The 16,599-nt window shown below is 41.5% G+C and overlaps 1 protein-coding gene across 1 annotated transcript in view; it reads left to right on the top strand.

Moving 5' to 3' along the window:
• Positions 1 to 16,599, top strand: part of LOC126260617 (thymus-specific serine protease-like) — a 251,955-nt gene that overhangs the window by 224,623 nt on the left and 10,733 nt on the right. The window contains exon 9 of the mRNA XM_049957954.1: positions 7,327 to 7,496. Coding sequence (XP_049813911.1) covers positions 7,327 to 7,496 — 170 coding nt within the window. The remainder of the gene's footprint in view (positions 1 to 7,326; positions 7,497 to 16,599) is intronic.

Genomic DNA, 16,599 nt, shown 5'->3' on the forward strand with positions numbered 1-16,599 from the left:
TCATCTGCATTTCTTCTTGGTGTTGTCTTGCAAACGTCCCCATCTGTTGACTCAGGAGACGTGGCTGCGCCATTCGTTACAGCCATGCGGATAAGATGCCTGTCATCTCGACTGCTAGCGATACGAGGCCGTTGGGATCCAGCGCGGCGTTCCGTATTACCCTCGTGAACCCATCGATTCCATATTCTGCTAATAGTCATTAGATCTCGACCAACGCGAGCAGCAATGTCGTAATACGATAAACCGCAATCGCGATAGGCTACAATCCGACCTTTATCAAAGTCGGAAACATGATGGTACGCAATTCCCTCCTTACACGAGGCATCACAACAACGTTTCACCAGGCAACGCCGGTCAACTGCTGTTTGTGTATTAGAAATCGGTTGGAAACTTTCCTCATGTCAACACCTTATAGATGTCGCCACCGGCGCTAACCTTGTGTGAATGTTCTGAAAAGCTAATCATTTGCATATCACAGCATCTTCCTGTCGGTTAAATGTCGCGTCCGCAGCACGTCATCTTCGTGGTGTAGCAATTTTAATGGCCAGTAGCGTACTTTTTTTGGCTCTCTCAAACATTCCTTTCTTTTCCTTGTGTTAGGAGAAAGATACGATTTCTAGTCAACAGTAACGATAGTGGACTGGAATGGTCTGTGTTGTTCACGAGCCAATTGATGACGGAAAGGGAACATGCCCATGTGGCCGCCCACTGATTTTCGTGGTTTGGGCTTAGAGCATGCAGTATCCATGCACTCGATTTTTGAACCTTATCCATTGAATGCAAATATCACTCGATGGTAGGATGTTCACAGGTCATCACATTTGCCTTTTCTCGAGTACATTGACTTAGATCACCGTGGATTAATGCCTTTATACGATCTTCAGCAAACCCCAAGGTGTTCCTGAACGTGGAGAGTCACTAATGTCAAAAACATCCTTTCCTAACATAGAAGATCATTTCGTTGCCGGGCTCTGTCCAATGGCATTACCCTCACACATGGCGCAGATGTTTCTGGTTGCCTCCACTCCTGTCACCTCTCTATTGAACTTAAACAGAAGAATATGACGGAAATGTTCCGATTTCTCCAATTGACACTCCATTTTTTACAGTCCACAGCTCCACTCACTGCTGCGTAAACTCAAACAGCAACAGTGAACTACAAATAGAAAATGACGATGTCAGCATGAAATGGTGTTCACTCCCATTTCTAGGTGAGGTATCACAGATTATTGCCAAAGCACTGAAAGCCTGCAAGTATAGGATTTCCTACTATGTTAAGAACACGACAGCCCAATGTGTTTTTAATAGCAAAGATAAGATCCAGTTATTAGCCAACAGTGGGGCATACAAGATTACCTGATCTGATTGTGACAGATTTTACATCGGTCATTCAGGCAGAGACATATCAACTAGGCTGGCTGAACATGAACGCAGCTGGAGGTTGCAAAATTCTGACTCCACATTTGCTGAGCATGTACTGAGTGAGGGTCACAACTACCAGCCAGTGCCCCACGTACTTCACTTAGCAAACAAAGGTCATAAACACAACCTGCTGGAAGCTCTGGAAATTAAAAAACATCTTGTTCACAGTCCAGATCTAATCATAAATGACCAGACCCAGCTCAACACTTCCCCTCTCCTAAACTTTATACAATCATCTCTGTTGTTCATTTCTTCCCACACTGTGTGTTCCTACATATTCCCATTTTCCTGTATTCGTTAAGTTCTCTTGTTTTATCGAAGTTGTCTATGTATTCCATGTAGATTGTAGTTTCAATAGTTAAGCCTTTTTTTAATTAGTACTTGTATTACTGTCCATGTTTAACACCTCTTGTAGTTGCCTCACCAAATATTGTTCACATTTTACTTTGTTCATTTATTTAATGCAAACTGTTACATAGCCACTGTTTTGAATATAATGTTATGTTAAAATGCAGTACCACCACACTCTCAAAGATTGCATTTACTGTATGTTCCCTCAAATGCCTCCATTTTCCTGCACCTGTTTATTTCTGTTTATGTTACTGATATTGTTTAAGAACATTATGTATTCTGTAATTAATAATTGTTTCTTCTTTTAATTGGTTTTTGTATCACTCTCCACGTTTTATACCTCCCGATATAGCTTTGTCAAGTACTAATTTTATTTTATTTTATTAGTTTGTTTATTAATAGAAACTATTATGTGGGCATGCTGTTTTTCCTGTCTACTCCATTTTTATTTATTTACTGTTCAATTTTTTACTTTTTCATTGCATTACCACCACACTGTCAAATATATTACTTACTATATGTTTCTGCTTCAGTCTAGAAGTGTTACTTTTCTTCCAATTTTGTTTGCAAACATTGTAACTTCTTTGGTAACAATACTCAGTAAATGTCTGAAGATGGCCTTGTAAGCCGAAAACTGGTTAACACAATAAAAGTAATATTGTAGAACAAAAGCAAACTGGTGCTTTTCATTTATTATAATGTTGTTCTACCAAGAACCGACGGAAGATTCTGTTAACATGATAAAAAAAGTAATTAATGACTAAACCAACATAAACAACAACTCACTGATAATGTTAGTCACTAAAGCAATAAGAAACAGAAATGTGGAATATAACCACAATAGCCGGCCGAAGTGGCCATGCGGTTAAAGGCGCTGCAGTCTGGAACCGCAAGACCGCTCCGGTCGCAGGTTCGAATCCTGCCTCGGGCATGGATGTTTGTGATGTCCTTAGGTTAGTTAGGTTTAACTAGTTCTAAGTTCTAGGGGACTAATGACCTCAGCAGTTGAGTCCCATAGTGCTCAGAGCCATTTATAACCACAATAAATAATTAATTAATCCTCTCTCTCTCTCTCTCTCTCTCTCTCTCTCTCTCTCTCACTCTCTCTGTCTGTTTCACAAACACTCACATGAAGAGTAAAACATTCACACATTACAAAACACAAACACACGCACACACACACACACACACACACACACACACACACAATAAATATCAGGTCTCACAACACAAACTAAAGATGGAAGATAAAGACACAGGTACACTTGGGAATATTACGATGCAGTAAACACGCACATTCAACAAACAATGAGAATGGCAAGTGAAGTGTTATAACAAATTTTGTTGAAAAACGCCGGAAAAATAAAATTCGAATATGGGGATCGGGCAAACACATCTCCAGGAGCACACTCACGGAATATCAACACTGGAAATCGAAATACCATACTTTACGAAACTTGTGGCGCAAAAGTTGTTTCTAACCTGAGAAATGAGAGAATAACATGAGAAAACGTAGCATAGTAACATGCTTCTCACTGCTACATAATACATTTATATCTCCATGAATTTTGAAGCATCTAGGGAACGCTGAAGAACGGTAAAAAATTACTATTCTTGCTGGAGAGTTGGGATGCTACAGGTTCATTCCTCCACTACCTGGCACTATCGAATGTAAAAGTGATATATTCCTCGAAAATCAGTATCGATTTTGAAGCCAACAAAGTACCTTAGGGGTAATACAATAAAAGTTTACAATAACAGTTTATACACGTCGTAAGAGGTTTCCTGCACAGAATCTTTGCTTCCTGATATTTATGATCAGAGCCAAAAGTATAGCTCTGTTTTGGTCTGAAATTACTTAAGGAAATGGCGTCTCTGATATTTCAACTTCACTGTTTCCGAACTATCTCGGTCAGGTTAGTGTAAGTTTCTCAGCAAAGCACTGGAGCGAACGCGCCAGCGGCTGTGAAATACATATCATGAAATCTTCAGAAAACTATTTGGTAAAAAAATGATGCTTTCTCATCACACTGCTTGACCTCTTCGCTCGGTAAAGGACTGAATTTATTTTTGTTATTGACCGTAGTTACTGTACTGCACGAAACTAAGTAAATGACTGCACGAAATTTTTAAGCGTTTGCAGAGGTAAAAACGCACCGCATACACTTTGCATATAGTTCATTTACGTCTTGCATGTCTGTGTATAAAATGTAGCGAAGATATCTAAATTATATTTAAACCTGAGAACAGAACGATATGTCTCTTACTTCACGAGATTCTGGATTGTGAATATGGCATATGGGCCGCACGTGGCGCACCAAATTCTGTCCCTGCACATCACAAATAGTGGTCATAATAATCGTCAATTTCATATACGATTCAAGATTTCGAAACAACGTTTTCTGCAAATGACAGTACGCAAAGAGGACGTATTTTGTTGTATGATTAACAAAAAATGGTTCAAATGGCTCTGAGCACTATGGGACTTAACATCTGTGGTCATCAGTCCCCTAGAACTTAGAACTACTTAAACCTAACTAAACTAAGGACATCACACACATCCATGCCCGAGGCAGGATTCGAACCTGCGGCCGTAGCAGTCGCGCGGTTCCGGACTGAGCGCCTAGAACCGCTAGACCACCGCGGCCGGCGTATGATTAACACTTGAAAGGTCTTGGTCAAATGTTAAATTACACAATGAGTGTCTGTCAGAATTTTCATAGGCCAATAAAGAAAGAGAAATGTGCAATTGAGATATCAAAGTGACCAGCGTGAGGTCTAGTTTCGCAAAAAGAAAATATTTATTTGGTTGAAAGTAATCAGGATAATTAAGGAAAATTTACTTAATGATTTGAGGAGAAATTGAAATATTTCACGAACAACTGCTGTTGGCTATGTAAATGAAAGTGTCAAAAAGTTCATTTCTTCACGGCCTAGCTGTTTTGTGCATAAAAAGGTATTTAACTAGCTTAAAGGCTTCCTTCGAAAAAAATCTGAATTTAGACATTTCGAGAACAGAAGACACTAGGAAGGCAAATGAGGTGTCATTAAGATCATGCTTTCTGAGTAAAACTTGAAAATAAAAAAATGAAAAAAATTGGTCAAATGTTATGTGAAATGATGTGTGTAAAAGAAATAAAGTAGATTAGAGAATCACTTGACGTACCTTTGAATGATGCTCGAAATCGTGTACAGCAAATGAACTGCATCAAATGTTTTTCAAATCTGTTCTATTTCTTGCTTTTAGCCAAATAATTTCACAAACCATTTAAACTTTCTTTCAAAAATTTTGTATGCTTTATTTATGCAGACTATTTAGATTAATTGAAACACTTGGCATTAACAATCATTGCTGGTGAATTACGTTCCCAACAAACAAAAATCAGTAAAATTTCTTGGTTGTTCCTGAGATAGGTGCGTAAACGCTTAAAAATCAAATACTTTGCCAAGAACTTAAAAAATATGCTTTGGGATACAGGTTACAGAGTACATATAAAACTTAATACACAGATCTAGTGTTAGGATGGTACACATCAAAAATAATATCGGTTGAATAAAAGCTACGACCAAGAAACGAACACAGACCAGTGATTTGGTAGTTTAATTACATCAGACACCTCATCAGGAATGTCACTCATTTTTCGATATTTACGTTAGTCAACGATTCTTAAACACTCATCGGCTGTCGAAAGTTCGTGGTCAAATACGATACACTCGTCTTTAATTCATTGATTAGATAGTGGAATGTATCTCTGCTCGTCCACGTGTATTTGAAGAATTAGTCTGGTGATCTTCGTAGTCAGTGCTATAAATTATGAAATTCTGTAAGAAGAGTCCTACCTGTGCAAATATCATGCACAGCACATCACTTTATTTTCCTAAGTGATGCTACTTTTGCTGCCTTGCTCTCGAGATACAATATTTTGTGGTTTATGGGCGCCGTTTTATAGAAACAGCTAGTCGACTCCAGCAGCTATCTTGTAGTGGGGTTCGTCACTCGCACGCAGGACGCGATGGTATGTTGCCCAACGCTGCTGTTTGTAACTGGAGTAGCCCGAATTCAGATGTCACCTGCTCTCGGTCACTTCAGTCGCTGACATAGGATGCGGCTTAAGGTCAGTCACTTATGCTATGTGATCAAAAGTAACCAGACAACCTGAGAAATACACCTTTTTCGTATTAGGTGCAATTTGCTGCCACCTACTGCCAGGTGCTCCATATCAGCGACCTCAGTAGTCATTAGAAATCGTGAGAGGGCAGAATGGGGCCCTCCGCAGAACTCAACTGGGGTTAGGCGATTGGGTGTCACTTATATCATACGTCTGTACGCGAGATTCCACACTCCTAAACATCCCTAGGTCCACTGCTTCCGATGTGATAGTGAAATGGAAACGTGAAGGGACATGTACAGCACAAAAGCGTACAGGCCGATCTCGTCTGTTGACTGACAGACACCGCCGACAGTTGAAGAGGGTCGTAATGTGTAACAGGCAGACATCTATCCAAACCATCACAATGGAATTGCAAACTGCATCAGGATCCACTGCAAGTACTATCACAGTTAGCCGGGAGGTTAGAAAACTTGGATCTCATGGTTGAGCGGCTGCTCATAAGCCACACATCACGCCGGTAAATTCAAAACGACGCCACGCTTGGTGTAAGGAGCGTAGACATTGGACGACTGAACAGTGGAAAAACGTTGTGTGGAGTTTGTGTCACCTGTTGTACCATCTTCTCTTTCAAAAACAGTGAGGAAACTCGCTTTCGGAAAGTCCTGCGTAAATGATGTAGAAACGGTACTAGGCAGTAACGTAACCCTCAACCGTTGATGTAAGTTGTGGCAATGAAGTGGCGTGTATGTGCCAGTTGGCTGTACGGAATCAACAGAGTGATATGGGTCGAAGTACAGCTGTGATATAATGAGAAAAAAAGACCTACAGTTTGGTTTTTGAGCATACCCATGATCACACTGTAAATGAAATTATCCCATTTGTTGGTGTTTCAACGTGTCTGCAGGGTATGGTCTACCTCTCACAGCCATGCTGAATAAATACGTGATACGTTTATGGGCAGGTCTATAGAAGAGGAAGTGCGCTTCTGATTAAAAATACACGACGCTATTTAAAAAAGACATATTGCTGTTCACATCTTCACAACGAACTAAGGCAGTCATGTTGGTTAATGTCCCCCTTTTAGCTAAACAGCCTCTGCTTGATATATTTTTTTCATTTTGCTTCTGGACAAAAAGTTATTTGGGGTTATCAAGATAATTGGGCACATTGTGTAAACTTCTAACACATACTAAAAGGTATACATGTCACTATGGTCTCTTCCTGTGGCTGGTCGGTGTGGCCGAGCGGTTCTAGGCGCTTCAGTCTGGAACAGCGCGACCAATACAGTCGCAGGTTCGAATCCTGCCTCGGGCATGGATGTGCGTGATGTCCTTAGGTTAGATAGGTTTAAGTAGTTTTAAGTTCTAGCGGACTGATGACCTCAGATGTTAAGTCCCATAGTGCTCAGAGCCATTTGAACCATTTCTCTTCCTGTCAACAGGTTTACACTGGAACGCACCAGCCACGGGGTGTCGGCAACTAACACTCACTTCGGAGGTCGCTCCCCCAACGTAAGTCACGTGGTTTTCGTCAACGGTGCACTGGACCCCTGGCATCGCCTCAGCGTGACACACGATCTCTCAGACACCGCTCGTGCTGTCGTCATTCCGGGTAAGTATCCATAAAAGCTCATTAACCACATCATTCGTAAGCATTATTGTTATTGCTTTGCTGATAACATGTTTCTCTGAGAAATAATTTCTGAACTGTGGTATTGCACCTTTTCTTGAATAAAGCCAAGACCCTATCATGAAATGTAAAATGAAAACAAAACTCAGGTTATCATATTTCAGACAGATATAAAAGCAGGGAAAAGAAGGATTGCTTCAGAAACATAAGGATAATGCTAATTCTCCCTCATGTGCACTATGAGAACACTTGACAAAATAGACTTTGTACATGCACTCATTAATTTAATTGGAGACGAGTAATGTATTGGAGTGAGATAAAAGAAGAACACTTCTTTCATTACAGAATTTAATTTTACTTATTGGCGTGTCGTCAGACAGGCGTGGCAGTCAAGTGCAGGATGGGCAAGAAATGCAAAATCAGTACACTTGATTGCAGCCACACCATTGGTGCTCGATCAATGGGACACTCCATCCAGCGCAAACACTGACCTGGGATTTGCAGGTACCAGCATGGTCAGGGTGTCTTATGAGTACCCCAAGTAGACCAAACCAAAGCCTCCAGATTCAAGTGCCACAAGCAAAACATTAACGACATGGTTCATGCATACTACTGCAGATTAAAACAGCTGATCGACAGGCTACAGTGCAACAAAGCCCCCGCCAAGCCAATGCTGGTAAGCAACTAGTGATCGGCGGAACTAGTGGCGGCTCGGGCCAGATTTTACAAATGTACCACAACGTGATCACCTATAGCCTTTTGACTTATAATGGCAGTAATCGAAACTAAATTCAAAATATTAATCTAATCTTACGTATATAAAATGAACTGTTGAAATATATTTAGATTTTATAATTAATCATTTAACACTGCGAGGAATAAAATAAAACAAAAATAATGGGACCAGGTGGGAACCGAACCCATGCCACCACATCTCCAATCTGTGCTAAGTCAATTAACTGCCGCCCAACTGCAAGTTTCGCAGCACGAAGTCTCCTCTCACTATACAATTACATTTTTAGAGACCGTTTTCACCATTTCCTATGGCCAACTAAGACGCAATATTCTAGAACTTGGAAGGCGCATTTGCCTGCTTCTGTTCCCATAGTTCGAGCCAAATCGATAAACCTCGTCCCACGCTCTTGTATTTTTAGATTTATCATTGGAGTAGACGTATCTAACTCTTTAAATCTCACTTCCTCCTCCAAAAGATCTACTGGAAAAGGTCCGTTTTAGCAGATCACCTACAGAATACACTTTCATACTAAAAGAAGGTGGCATTTTCCACGTTTGCTGTATTCATTTTATTTGTTCTCCACTAGTTTCAGCCATCTAGGCCATTTTCAAGTGATTTTGTGGTCCTGCAATAGAAAACTATACCTAACGTATTGAAATGTCATCGTCTTTAAATTTGTGTTTTCTATTCGGTTTTGTTCACAAATGCTGTCTTGTAGGTTTGACAGCTTGACGTTTACAGAGGTATCGCGCCTTTGTAAATTTTAAACTTTCAAACCAACAAGACAGCATTTGTGAACAGAATGAATAGAAAAGATAAATTTAAAGACGCTGACATTTCAATACGTTAGGCATAGTTTTCTATTGCAGAACCACAAAATCACTTGAGAATGGCCTGGAACGCTGAAATTAGAGACGAGGTGCTCGCCGAAGTAAAATTATGAGGACGGGTCGTGAGTCGTGCTTGGGTAGCTCAGTTGGTAGAGAACTTGCCCGCGAAAGGCAAAGGTCGCGAGTTCGAGTCTCGGTCCGGCACACAGTTTTAATATGCCAGGAAATTTCAGGCTGAAATTAGTCGCGAAAAAACAAAATGAATACAGCAAAAGTGGAAAATGTCACCTTCTGTTAATAAATTCATTGCTGTGGTACCCAATATGAAAAGAAACAGTTCTATACTAAAGTTGCTCCTACACTCGCTTTTTTTACGACTATCTTTAGCCTTCTGACTTGCAAGGGCAGCAATCGCACATAATTTAAATATAGGAAATGTATTCACAGCTGCGAATATGAACAACCTTCGGCCATACATTGGAATGATGACAATGAAAATTGTTGCCGGACCGGGACTCAAACCCAGATTTTCCACTTTAAGCGAATGTTGTTCTCGGCATTTGGTCTCAGCAGATATATTATGACCCTCTGTCATGCTGATCGTTAAATACTGCACTTAGTTTTTTTTTATTATTACAAAGTGTAGCGAGCCCTCTGGTCGAAAGTACTGAGCTACTATGCCGCTGGCCAAAATGTTTTCACCACCAGCATTCGAACCAGCTTACCCCTGGATCGAGCATCACCACACAAGCATGTGTTAGCGACCGCCACTTCAGCCATCTGAGCAGAAATCACTGTAGGAGCATTGCATCTCTTAATAATAAAGTCATAGCTATTTCGTAAATAAATTGAAATGTTTGAATACTTTCAATTGTATTAATAGTTGTTTAACATTGTGAGGAATAACACAAAATGAAAAAAGTTGGAAGCAACAGAAATCGAATCTAGGCATTCAAAGTACCACTCAGTGAATCTCACCACTCCCCCAGAGACCCAGTACCGGAGCTGTTCCTTTAAAACGTCACGTACTTCACTCTTCGACATTGCATGCAGTTTCAAAGAAAAATACCGACCTTGTGCTTTGAGCAACGTAGTACTCATAGCGCGAGATTGGATGATGTCACATCAGAGCATACACAGTTGTAAACAGACAGCTGCGTCCCTTCTCTAAGCTGATCGTAGCATGGCTGACCATCATTTCAGCACTCTACACTGGTTTCCAGTTACCTCGGAGAGAGCGCTGCGAAAGATGTTTTTGTCCATTTTATTTGCATACGAGCACATATTCAAAGAGAAATGGTGTGATGTTAGTGCGATTTCCGACTCATATTGAAAGAGAAATGGCAGAATTTTAGTGCTCTATTTATCATGTGCTGTGGCACATTAGCACATGACAACTGGTTGCCACTGCATGAGTACCTCAAGTCAGGCCAAGCCAATGTCTCCAGATTCAACAGCCGCAGCTAAAACATTAACGACAGGGTTCACGCATAATACTGCAAATTAAAACAGCTGATTGATAGGCCACAGTGCAACAAAGCGGACGCCAAATCAATGCTGGACAGCAACTAGAGATGAGCCACACTATTAGAAAATCTTGTCCACTACGGAGTACACGGCCACCCTCACCCCCACCCCCACACCCTCCACACATGTACTTCCCACCATACGCCACAGGGCATACCTTTTGATCCTCAAACTATGAACACATTGACAGATACGTCATGGTGCATATCACACTTGTTGCATTTGATGGAGTACTTTGATTGAGTTTTTCCCTCGGAAGTACAATCAACAGTGGAAACTTTAACGGATTCGGGAGTGTTACAGTTTTTGCTGTAATTAAATTGAGATTTGATTCGGAACTTACATAGTTAACGAACTGAGGACAGTGGGATCAGCATTACGTTCACCAGCATTATGGTTAATGGTTTGTCCTGTGAAATACTCAGTGTAGAATGCATCAATTAGTGCGAAAATTAATTTTTACAATGCCAGGTTGTGCTGTTACGGGCTGTTTTCCTACAACAGGATCATAAAGGGAACTGACATAACGTATCACAGTTTCCCGCGAAATGAAACATTACCAAAACTACGGCTGTCCAAATGTTCTAGGAAAGGCAGCGTATATGTTGCGCATGCATGAATATGTTCACGCCATTCCGCAGAGGCAGATTACAAGAGGTATTTACGGTCTGAATTGCTCAATGTGCTCCGAAAAAGAGTGCTCAAGCCACATGTAGTGCCGTCGTGCAATTTACCGCGCAGTAGTGTGATTGTCAATGTGTCACCTGCAACAGAAGCGAGAAGCAAACGGTATAAGAAACGAGAACTACATGAAAGATCTCTCTAGACTCTGAAAAAGCTGTCACCAAATAAAAAACATCTTAATAAGGGCTTATTTACGGATGAAAGTCTTTCTTTAGGCACAGATAGTAACTTTGATGAATGCTATAGAGGCGTTAGAAAGAAGGAAACAAACAACTGTGAGCAACTCCGAGCGCGTAATAAAGAACTTCGGGGTCAGCTGTCAAGAACATAACAACTTCTGCACAAGGAAGAGATTAATAAGGGGGCTCATGTGTCTAATGAAATTAGCCGTGTGTTGGGAAAAATATTTTCACCTAATCAAATAAAAAGTTTGTTAAATGACTCAAAAGGGGTTCGGTAGAGTAATGAGGACATTTGTAAAGCCATCACTCTGCCTGCTGCAATGAGGAAAAAAATCGCGTATCATCTACCGACAGTCTCGACGTTGAGGGCCTAGGTAAACTGCTCTTTTAGTTGCAGTTCTATCATTTTAAAACACGCTTTCATTATGATGAAAATACAGGCTAAAACTTTCACTGAGAGGGAACTTGTTTGCATTTGGCCTTTGACGAAACGAACATTGACAGCAGGATCGCTTGGATCAAAAACTAGACAGGGTGTTAGTAATGTATCAGGTGTTCCAGTCAGTAGGCTATTTTAACGTTGGAAACAACCTGTTCATTTTGATTATGGTATTGGCATGACAGCTGTCCTCTTGTATGAAATTCTTACAATGTCACACAATACTATTTGGGCAAGGACAGTATGAGCCCACTTTCCACTGTTTCCAGATGTATCCAAGATGGCGGCGATGACGTCATCCAAGATGGCAGCGTGTAGACTTGGTAACAGTGCATGACGTCATCCAGGATGGCGGTCATGACGTCATTCAAGATGGCGTATTTTGGCCCCTCCCCCAGAAAAATGGCGGGAAGTTCAACTTTGAGCAGGATAATGCATCACACCATGGTTATCTCTACTAACCTAAGAAAATTGCGGGAAGATAGCTCACTTGATCTACTTCCACTAACCTAAGTAACCCAACTGTCTCTTCTTCCTATGAACTGGCGCCAAGTTTGAATTTAGGCGGTAAACAAAGGTTACTTAGGGTTTATCTACCAACCTAACAAAATTGTGGGAACCAAAGCTCGCCTCCACTACCCTAAGTCAACCGACCGTCACCTCTTCCTGGGGATTGGTGGGAATTGGACTCAGCCTGCACTGGCTGCTGGAGAGAAGGAGGAGTGTACTTTATTTATTTTGGAACAGTTCATTTATGGATGGAGTATATTTTATCACAGTGATACAGAACACAAGCTCTGACATGCCACACAGCATACAGACCTGCAAACTACTCCTAAGTAACTCATATATAATGCTCTACACATGCGCATCCCAATTGTAAACTATCAAAATAATGCAATGCACAGTCCACAGACATGCAAACCACTCGTAAATAATGCAATACATTTACGTCCAGAGAGCCAAACAACTCGTAAATTGTCAAAATAATAATCCATCTAAAATGCTCTGCAAACATGCTTGCTAATCGTGAAATATCTAAACCATGCACCAGTCTTTATTTAAACAATCAGAGACAGCACCACCACCCAGTGTGTTCGCCAGGAGGTCTGCACTCCAACTGACCTAGTACACACAACAACCAGCAGAGGGCACTGCTGTCCAAGATGGCAGCCATGACATCAGCTGATGTCATCCAAGATGGCTTCAAACAGTGTATTCACCACAAGGTCTGGACCTAGTACTCAGTATTACCACCAGAGAGCACTTTCGTCCATTCCATGACGTAACCCAAGATGCTGGGGGTAAATGGTGGGAACGACTCTGCCTGTGCTGAATATGAGTTTTTATTTTGCAGGCAGTGTCTCCACCATGAGATCTAGACTCCAGCTGATCTAGTACACAATACTGCCACCAGAGGGTGCTGTCATCCCTCCTGTGACATAATCCAAGATGGTGGTCTGTAGGGGGAAAATGGTGCGAAAATGACTCAGCCTGCGCTGGGCTGCTGGGGAGAGTAAGGAAGGAGTGCACTCTATTTATTTTGGAACATTTTATTTAGGGATGGAGTGTATTTATCACACTGACACAAAACACTCGCCCTGATGTGCTTGGGGTCACAATACACAGTCTGCAGACAAGCAAACAACTCCTAATTTACCGAAATAATTTCAGTACAGACATGCAGACTCCTCCTAAATAATGCAGCACAGTGATGTGTAGACACGGTCAGTACTCATAAACTGTCCAAATAATGCATAGCACAGCCTACAGACCCACTCGCAAAATAATGCAATCAACATACACAAGCACCATCGGCCACCCCCTGTCCACTACAGAGCATGGGAGGTTAGCAACAAGCCACTGCAAGTGAAGTGGCCATCAGCTGTCAAACTACACACAAGACGGGGTGTGTGTCGTGCTTGGGTAGCTCAGTTGGTGGAGCACTTGCCCGCGAAATGCAAAGGTCCCGAGTTTGAGTCTCGTTCCGGCACACAGTTTTAATCTGCCAGGAAGTTTCATATCAGTACACACTCCTCTGCAGAGTGAAAATCTCATTCTGGCTACACACAGGTGCCCTCAGGCATGAGGCAGCGACATCCCTTTCATACTTGACACCAGACAAATTCCTATCGAAATACATGTTCACCTAGACACAGGTGCTGGTGCGACTGGACAGGGATGCGTGCACTGTCACAATCGCGAGCCACCACCTGATGCATGTGAAAGTTGCATCTATTTTCAGATATACAGCCACTGTTATACTGATGTCACAGAACTCCAAGGCGCAGTCCCCATATGTGAAACACCTCCGGGCAGCACATGTCTTTACCGTTGATGACAGAGTGGCTACAAACCTTCGCAAATGCATCTGACAATGTTCTCAAACTTATGTCACGTGACTATGTAAAAAACAAGAACTGAGTACACGTTAGTGCATGTTTATGTACGTTAGTACATGTTAGTACACAATAGTACTTGTTTATGTTCGTTAATGTGTGTGACATTTTGTCTTGAGAAATAAAAACTCAAACACAAATTAATATTGTAAATATATTTATGTATTCGGTGGGAATAGGTATAAATCGACCAAAATACTCTGAAACACGAGTAAATTGAGGAAGTACTTTCATATCTTCTGGTTCGCACTGATCAATTTGTACATGGGAACAAGTAGGCAGCAACAGGTGTAATCCGAGAAAACACCGACATCGAAACGAAGGGAATCAGAGAGGCAGTCGTCGAGGCAGCATTATGCTGTATGTCTGTTGAGGTACCAGCAATGCATGCGAGTTGACTACTGTATTAGATGCTTTTTAGGCGGAGGACAGGGAACCATTCACCTTTAAACTTACTTGCATCTGTGTTAAAGGATAACAGAGAGTGGACTGGGTGATCGATTTAGATAGAGCTGTAATGAGGTACGATTTAATGCTTGACTGATGCTTTCTAGAGAAGAAGAAGTTGCTGCAGGTCAATTTTTTACCAGTGCTCTGTCTGGATGAATCAGTCGCGTGACATAGCCTGTGTTCCACTCGTATATAGTCACGTGTTCTGGATGTGGTTTAAAGCATTGTCTACTTGCGATCGTTAATGGTAAACCTGTCGGACATCAGAGGACTTCCATCTCATTTGTGATGAAACTTGACACATACCTCTAAACGAAATTTGATTTATGCGATGTACTCCATCTCCCCTGTCGCATCTTGGGTGTAAAATTGAGACTTCAGTGTCATAACTAAGTTAGCGATAGGAGCTTGTGAGGCACTGCAATCCCCTCGTACACATTTGCCTGACAGATGTGCTGTTTACAGAGTTATTGATGGAATGACTTGTAATTTTCTGTTTCCTTGTAGGGTGTATCACCCACTACTAACGATTATTTTATATAGGCCTGATGCAGGCATCGTATAATTTCTGAACGGTGATCGGATGTGAACAGTGAACACTATACATCTCCGGAAAGCAATATTGTGCTCGTATCACACGGAGCAAGTGTTTTATGGAAGTATTTTTTTTTTAATTTTTATCAACAGTCTTCTTCTGGTCAGTTGCAGATTAATTCGCTACAGGGTGGGTAGGTCAATGGCAGTGTGAGGAAGGTCTTTCGCTCTCTAATTTTACCCTAAGACAGCGAGAATGCTCTGTGACTCCCATATGCAGAGAGGTAGATCGTAAATTAAACACTATGCTCGATGTGATAGAAATATGAGCGCTGTCTGGTATACTTTGATGATGTATGTGTTCAAGAATTAATACTGAATGGACGTACTGCACAGTCATCTATCCATGTTCGCAATGATACTTTCAAAGTGGAGAGGAGGTGGTTTAGCTATGATGCTGAAATTGGGGAAACATGCTGTCACATCATTGGTCAGTGTTGAAGTTACTGTAAAATTGGTAAAATTGTTTGTGCTATCAACCGTGATGCTCATTATTAGAGTACATAGATGGTGTCTTTTCCATCCCATTCATGCACTGGCACGCTATTGGTCACCACATAATGACTGACTGACATCGCTTGTTTGAGCTTCTGAGGTGGATAGCACCGAAACACTGATTGCGTACATGAGTGCAATATGAGGAGTCAGTCGAAATGGAACGTAGAGTTATCAGCTATTCCGTCAGTGTGAGAGACGAGTCTAAATGCAGAGCTCATGAATCACATTCGGACTGTAGTTTGGAGACTCTACACAACGCGAGCAAACTCTTCTGATTTCCTTATGTTGTAAGTGTATTCTATTTAAAATCAGCTGATGTGTTGCATGTTATAGTATCCACCGTAAGAACATGATTTACACTGTGCAACGTCTAGCCGGCCGGAGTGGCCGAGCGGTTCTAGGCGCTGCGCGACCGCTACGGTCGCAGGTTCGAATCCTGCCTCGGACATGGATGTGTGTGATGTCCTTAGGTTAGTTAGGTTTAAGTAGTTCCAAGTTCTAGGGGACTGATGACCTCAGATGTTAAGTCCCATAGTGATCAGAGCCATTTTTTTGCAACGTCTAGTTTCCTGCGAAAGGCTGTGGGTCAGAACTTCTTAATGTCAGTTTAGAACCTGGCACAGGCCTCGAAGTCATGGTAGAAAAACGACGTGTTTGGCATTGTACAAAAGCGTGTTAGAAAACAGTGTTTCAAACAACTAAACAGGACCAGAGGGAGCGTCTTTTGCGACTTAGTATAGTCTGTG

This window comes from Schistocerca nitens, chromosome 5 (genome assembly GCF_023898315.1).
Source record: "Schistocerca nitens isolate TAMUIC-IGC-003100 chromosome 5, iqSchNite1.1, whole genome shotgun sequence".
Lineage (NCBI taxonomy): Eukaryota > Metazoa > Arthropoda > Insecta > Orthoptera > Acrididae > Schistocerca > Schistocerca nitens.